The sequence below is a fragment of the Heterocephalus glaber genome, unplaced genomic scaffold, assembly GCF_053883595.1.
Source record: "Heterocephalus glaber isolate CG9 unplaced genomic scaffold, H.glaber_assembly_v1.0 deba00000071, whole genome shotgun sequence".
Classification (NCBI taxonomy): Eukaryota; Metazoa; Chordata; class Mammalia; order Rodentia; family Bathyergidae; genus Heterocephalus; species Heterocephalus glaber.
In genome coordinates this window covers 27,925,856-27,932,930 of record NW_028258137.1, presented here as the reverse complement: position 1 = coordinate 27,932,930, position 7,075 = coordinate 27,925,856, and the positions used below count along the sequence as shown (strand labels likewise).

The window sequence follows — 7,075 nt, the reverse complement described above, 5'->3', positions numbered from 1 at the left end:
CAGCAGAGTGACAGATGTGTCAGATGTGCCAGGTCAGCTCTGGGTATGAAGGGGAAGGTAGTAGGTCCCCAAGGCTATAGGAACAGATTAGGCCTTTATCCATCTCTGCCACCCTCTCAGCTGTCCTTGAGTCCCTGCAAGATGCCAGGACCCTAGCCTTGTAGGTATGGCCACGAGTAGACTAGCCCAGTGCTCCCAGAGGGAGGGCCAGAAGGGCAGCTTCATCTTCTGCTGAGGGTTCCAAACAGCTTCCGGGAGCCCCCTACACAGGTTCCCTAGGGCTGCACGGTGGTCAGGGTCCTGGGAGTGCCAGGAGGGCAGGGCTAATCTCTGGCCAGTTTAATCAAGACAGGACAGGCTGGGGCAGAAAGGGAGCAGAGGGTGGGTTGGAGCCCCAGCATGGTATGAGAGCCTCAGCAAGCCTTAGAGCTCTCTGGGACCTTAGTTTCCTATGACATGGAGGTGACACCATGGGACGAGCAGATACTGCAGTACACAGGTGCCTCATAAGGGTGACCGTGACCATAAACAGAAAAAGGCACTTCCCCTGGGGCATGGATAGGGATGGCTCCCGGGTCCCCCCAGTTCAGGATGTGTGTTTCTGACTGATGAGGGCGGGTGGAAAATGGGTGTGCAAATGCTCCTCTCCCTGTGATCCCACCATAACGCTCCTGAGACCAACATGCTCAGAGGACACTTGTGTAAAAAGGTTTTTATTTTAATAAAAATGGCTAAATTCCAAAAGTTCTTAAATAGGATTTCAGAGGGAGGAAAATGTCAGGAAGCCAGTGAGCAAGGAGAATACCTGGTGCCAGGCAGGTGAGGGGAAAGAACCTTGCCCACTGGCCTTTTCTGCCAGCCATAAATATAGCCCGGCCATGGCAGGTGGCCGGGCTCCTTTGTACATCTATGAGTACACTGTACCACTGTACACACCCCTGTGGGATGCCCCTCGATGCCCACTAAATCAGACCTGTACCGTGGAGCCCCTGTGCCTTCCCAGAGGCCTCTTGGGCCATGCACTAGAAGGGGGCTGCCGGGCCGGCCCTCTGGCTCAGGAAAGGAGCTGGGCCAGCCCAGCAAGAGGCCTGCCCTACCCATGAGGACCAGCTCTGATGCCCAGAGCCTGCCAGGCAGAATAGGCCATTCCTGCTATGCCACTTGGACCCAGAGCAACAGCCAAGACAGCACTTCCTTCTGAGTCTCTCATCTCTGCTGCAGAACAGGAGGGCCTCCACTTCCATCCCTGATGCTGCAGCAGGAGCAGGCCGACTCCAGGCCCAGTAGGGTGGCACATCCTTGTCCTTACACAGGCACCGGTCTCATTTTCCCTGTAGGGGAGGCAGAGGTCCTCAGCCATCTGCAGCCATGCTTAGGCCCTCAGCAGTGCAGAGGCAAGAGTAGCAGGGAGCCCAGCAGAAGCACATGGACAGCAGGCAGCAAAGCACAGGCCCAGCCTGAACAGCTGAACCTGTGTAGCCCTTCACCTGCAGGTGGGCGGCAGGCAGGCAGCTCTGGGCCGCTGGCCCCACACTCACCTGGAGACTGCAGCCCCAGCCGTCAGGCTGAAATCAAAGTGACAGGTGTCTCACTGGTGGGCTTGTCCTCTCCTGCTAGGGCCCTGCCACCCCCAACCCTCTGGACTTAAGGACTGGCCAGGCCCTTGCATGAGGGAAGCTCACTCCTCACGTGAAGTGAGCCCTGAGCTTTCTGCCCCTCATCCCACAAGAATACCAACATCAAGGCCCAGGGCAAAGAGGCCGCCTGCCTTGGAGGTGTTGTGCGAGAGCCAGGATGGCCTGCCTCCAAGGATCTTGACCTGGCGCCTTCTCTCCTGGGGCCTGGTTTTCCCATCTGTAAAATGGACACAGTGCTGCCTGCCCTGACTTTCCCAGGAGAGGGAAGGTGTGAGACTGGCTCTAAACGTTTTTATAAGCTTTGTAAAAAGGAAAGAAAAAGACCTTCCAGGTAAGGGAAACGCAGTGGCCATGGCAGTCACATGCAGAGAGCTCACCTGACGGCTGCAGCTTCCTCCGGATAGAGCCAGGACGGCTGGAGGTCCCAGAGCCAGGGGCTGAGTGCGCTCGAGCTGTTGGCTGTGGTGTCTGGCAAGTTGGCTCCAACTGTGAACAGGAAGAGGAGGTGGGCTGGGGGGCCACAGCAGAGCTGGCTCCTCCCCACCCCACACTGCGCTTCCTTCCATTCCCGAAATGGGAATGATGAAGGTGCTCCCACCTCACAGAGTCCGTGCAAGAGTTAAATGAGAATTTTTGTGGAGAATTAACTCCTGCTGTGAACTTGCCGTGTGCCAGGCCCAAGGACCAGCTGATGACCCACAAGTACCTCCGAGGCCAAGACAGACTTGGGGCCACAGGGTTTGGGTTCAGGTTTTAGCTCCACCCCTGGGGCAGCTTCCTTCCCCCTCTACCCCAGGCTGCCCCCACCACACGGCTCTCCCCATGCTGTGACCCACAAAGCTAGCCTGGGGCCAGCCTGAGATGGACCCGCAGTAGCTCCATACCTCCAGATGCTCCTGGCTCGACCAGGACCCGAGCTCTGTGCGGCGGGACCCGGGACCCAGCTCCACGGAGCGCACCCTCTCAGCGAACCTGAGGGAGTAGAGCGTCTCGCTGGTGTTCTTCTCCACAGGAGACACCTAGGGGACATGGGAGGTCACATCCCACCCAGGCCAGCTGGCTGCCTCCACAGCACTGGACGGGACAGCACAGTTCCCAGAGGAAGCTCTGGTGGAGAGGAAAGCAGTGGAAGGTGGCAGAGGTGGCAGAAAGGTCAAGGGCACAGAGGGACTGGTGAGGTGCATCAAGTGCCGCACCTGAGGCCAGCTGTGTGTGCAGCTGATGCTGGAGCTGCCCCAATCAGGGTCCCTTCCCTGGCCTCCCCCAGGAAGCGCCCACAGCTGCACAACTTGGGGCAGGGACAGCCTCACCTGCACCACCATAAGTGTCTTGCTGTCGCCACTCAGCGAGTCCTGCAGCAGGTAGGTGAGCTTGGAGTTGCGGAAGGGCACATGGCCCTGGCGAGAGCGCAGGGCAGCAATGACGTCCCCCAGGGCCGACAGTGACTTGTTGATGTGCTGTGCCTCCCGCAGACGGCTGCCCTCAGCACCTGACTTGCCCACACGCTCTGAGCCAGCCAAATCCACCAGGTTCAGCTTCCCTGCAGGGAGGGTGACAAGGAGGTCAAGGCTGCCCTAGGAGGGGTCCCAGGGTCCCAAGCCCAGCTGCCGTCCCTCACTCACCCATGGTGCGGATGCCTGTGCTGCAATCCCGGCCCTGAACAGTCACGATGAGCAGGGCATGAGAGCGGGAACTGTGCTCGTTCAAGTTGGTGAACTCCGTGGTGCGATTCGCATAGCCGAACTCAAACACCTGTGTGGCAGGCAGAGCACAGGGTTAGAACTGGGGCTGTGGGGTCTCCTGTCCCAGAGCTCCCTGCCCGAGGGAGGCTGCACATACAGACATAGCAGACTGCTCTTGTGTCCCCTCCTGTCCTACTCTAGAGCAGTTCTGCTTGGGGTTGGAGTCAGAGTCTCCCTAGTTCCTCACCTTGTTGATGTCAGCCACGCTCTGCACCCGGAACCGGGTCAGCCCTGGCACATACAGTTGCCCACTGCCGTCTGGGCACAGCCGAATCTCCAGCTTCTCCTGAGGCTCTGTCCCCAGCAGGTCCCTGTAGGGCAGGCAGGAGAGTCACCCTCTCCTCCCACTTCTGGCCTCTGCTTGCACTGCACAGGCCTCCCAGCCTGGAACATTCTCACCACCCCTCACACACCTTTGGACATCAGGCTAAATCCACCTCCTCCGGCTCCTCCCCTACGCTCAGCCGGAAACAGAAGACTGACTATTCTAACACTCCTGTGAGACAGAGCCCACGGGCCACCTTCCTGCCACCCATTCACCACCTATCTGGTGCAGCTCACAGGTGGGGAGGGGGCTTCCTGGGCCTCTCAAGCAGCTCAGAGATCGACCTCCCAGGGAACATCTGGGCCCCAACCAAGGCTGTGGCGTGGGTGCATTTGAGTATGGCCCCTTCACGGTCTCATTGGGAACCCCAGAAAGACGCCACTGCCCAACCCTGTGGCCCCAGCCCTGCCCCCAGGGATCCCAAAGCAGCCAGGACAGCTCTCTTGGCAGCCCAGGCCCACCTGAGGATCTCATTATAGATCTCAGCAGCGCTGACGGTGATGGTATACTCCCAGTCGGATGCCTTTTCCCGAACCTCTGAGAAGAGCAGCTGCAGGGCCCGTTGGTTGATGCCTGGGTTCTCGGGGGTTCCCTGGGGGTGGATGACAAGGCGTCAGTGACCCTGCAGACACTTGCATGGCATCTGTCACCCCCAAGCCCATGGTTACCCCTCACAGGTGAGCCTCCCTGCCTGATGCTAGTCTGCCCCCCTCAGAACACCCTCCACCTACTGCAAAGCAAACAACTTTGCCTCTCTGGGCCTCAGTTTCCCTTCCTTTACAGCAGGATCACCCTGCCAGGATGGTCCTTAGATTCAAAGCAAAGGAATGAGGTGGTGGGGCTGGCACAGGCTGCACAAGGCTGCTGAGACCAGATGCACACCTGCCCTGCCAGGACCTGGTAGGGGCAGCAGAGCAGGAATGAGTGATTTCCCTCCCACTGCCCACGTGAGGCTCAACGTCAGGAGGCCATGAGTAGGGCTGTGTGGGTAGTGGACAGAAGGCAAAGCAGAGCAGGCAGTGGCCCCGGGGCCTTTATAGCAGGAAATCTGGAGTCCCTGTCTGGGCCCTGGAGGCTCTTGGGAAGTGTGGGGCTCACCTCCCACCCCTATTCCTGCTGAGAGGCTTCCTGCCAGGGCTCAAATGCGCCTGCTGACCTCAGCCTGCAGTTCCCTGTCAGAAGCAACCTCCCCAGACAGCAGAGGCTGGCTCCACGGCACCCTCAGGGGTCTGTCTGTTCCATGAGCCTCCTCAGGGAGGCTGCCCTGGACTTCCAGGTGCCCATGTTAGAGCTTCATCCTGGCTTTCCTACTCTCCTAGCACCTGATGGGCACCTGCTGATCTGCTGCCCTCAGTGCTGACTCCCTGGTGCCATTTGGGTTCTGAGGAGACCATGTACTGCCTAGTCACACTGGGGTCCCAGTGCCTAGCTGACACCTGACACACCTCAGGTCTCAGCAGAGAGCTCTAGGGATAAGTGCCATGGGGTCCCAGTGGTCACCTCAACTCTGTACAGCCCCAAGACACCTGGGAGCACAGGAGGCCCTCTGCACCCCCAGTCCCTCATTCTCAGCTCCCCTAGAACTAGGAAGACAGGGAGGCCCAGGTTGGGGGGAAGAGGGCTAATTTGTTGGGCTCCCAGAGAGTACACCAGCCCATCCAGACCTCTTACCACCCTGCCTAGGGGATTCCACACACCTTCTGAGGAGCCAGGGAAATTGCCCCCAAGGGCCAGCTTCCCTTTTTCTCTATCCACACTCAAGATTCTTCCTCATCTCATTTCTTGTCCTTGCTGCCTGCTCCATCACACTGTGCACAGGGGGCTGGCTACAGCAGGGAGATGTGGACCTGCCCTAAAAGCTGAGCTCCCCACATGTCATGATTTAAATATGACATGCTCCTGAAGGACACATGCATTGAGGGGTGGACCCCAGGCAGCAGTGTTCAGAGGTAGGGCCTGCAGAGGTGATCAGATGATGAGGGCTGTAACTCCATCTGTGGATAATCCGCTGAGATCTTACTTCAGTGGCATTATGGGAAGGTCATGGAAACAGGAAGTGCAGCCCTATGGAGGCGTGACCTCAGGGTCTATGTCTGGTCCCTGGCCCTTTCCTTTCTGGCTCTCTCTGCTTCCTGGCTGAATGAAGTGAGCAACTTTCCTCCTCCATGATATTTCTGCCTTGTTGCAGGCCCAATGGAGCCAGTTGCCTGCCTATGGGCTGAAACTGAGCCAAAATGAATCTTTCTTCCTTTAAATTGTTATTCTCAGCTACAAAAAGTTAACATACCACATTACATGGCCAGTCTCTCCTACTGCTCTGGCATCTCCTGAGGCTAGCACCCTACCTCATTCAACCTGGTAGCCCTGGGCCCAGACAGCCATGAAGCAGGAGGGAACTTTATATAGGTGGCATGACAACTCCATTCTGAGACATCATGGTGTCCTACCGTGGTCTGGCCCTGGGCCAAGAACTCCTTGACTGGGTGCTGCCCGGCATGCTTGTGCCTCTCCCCAGTACTACAGGGCCCACCGCAGTGCTCTCAAGCAAGGTGTCCCTCATAAGGCTGATGCCCGACCACCCACACATATCAACAGCCTCTGCTCCCAAAGCATGCACCATATAGAATCCCGAGACCCATGAGGGGAGCTCCAGTAGCAGCAGAAGGGGTGGCTTCACTCCTGAACCCCTCTTCCAACAATGGGCACCCACCTCCATCGTGTATGTCTTGCCGGCACCCGTCTGGCCATAGGCAAAGATGCAGACATTGAAGCCATCGATGCAGGAAGTGATCAAGGCCTGCACCTCCTGAAATACCTGGTGGGGTGCATGAGATAGGGAGTGAGGGGCTTCCAGGGGCCCCCACCAACTCTGCGCCCAGCCACCTGCCCTGCCCAGCCTCCTTCCCTGTTGAGCATCATGACTAATGAGTCATTGCCCTGGACCTTGTGACAACGGGACGGCCCATGCTGCCTGCATTCTCCCTCTCTTCCCCACTCTCAAGGCGGGCTTAGCAGAAAGAAGGCAGAGGCAGCCATGTGCTTGGCACCTCCTCTGGCCTGGGTCTGCCTGCCAGTGGACTGAGAGCAAGGCAATGCCGGGTCAGGCATGGAACAGGAGGGCACAGGCAGGACAGGCCTTGCAGGCTGGCCCTGGGCAGGCAAGAAAAGAGCAAAGCTGAGGGCCTGGCACTGGGGCTGGAGGTAGGGGTCATCCTAGCAATGACCATGGCACCACTACCAGTGCCACACAGCCAGCATGGCTGTGCCTTGGCCAGTAGTCCTGGCTGAGGCCACGTGTGTGGGAGGGCACAATCCTGAATGAGGTGGGCCTGGCATGGCCCATCCCTTTCTGAGGCAGGTCTCTGAGGCCT

At 58.5% G+C, this 7,075-nt stretch overlaps 1 protein-coding gene across 15 annotated transcripts in view; it reads right to left on the bottom strand.

Moving 5' to 3' along the window:
* Nucleotides 1–695: 695 nt before the first annotated feature.
* Kifc3 (kinesin family member C3) overlaps nt 696–7,075 on the bottom strand; it is an 85,483-nt gene continuing 79,103 nt past the window's right edge. For 8 of the 15 annotated variants that reach the window (XM_087205953.1, XM_087205956.1, XM_087205951.1 and 5 more), the window contains 8 exons: nt 6,415–6,519; nt 4,166–4,296; nt 3,567–3,690; nt 3,260–3,389; nt 2,948–3,177; nt 2,522–2,656; nt 2,015–2,123; nt 1,538–1,854 (listed from right to left, as the gene is read on the bottom strand). In XM_087205953.1, the coding sequence (XP_087062079.1) occupies nt 1,718–1,854; nt 2,015–2,123; nt 2,522–2,656; nt 2,948–3,177; nt 3,260–3,389; nt 3,567–3,690; nt 4,166–4,296; nt 6,415–6,519 (1,101 nt within the window). In that variant the 3' untranslated portion in view covers nt 1,538–1,717. Of the gene's footprint in view, nt 1,332–1,537; nt 1,855–2,014; nt 2,124–2,521; nt 2,657–2,947; nt 3,178–3,259; nt 3,390–3,566; nt 3,691–4,165; nt 4,297–6,414; nt 6,520–7,075 lie in introns of those variants that run through there. The other 7 variants (XM_087205969.1, XM_087205959.1, XM_087205971.1 and 4 more) reach the window with 3 other exon arrangements.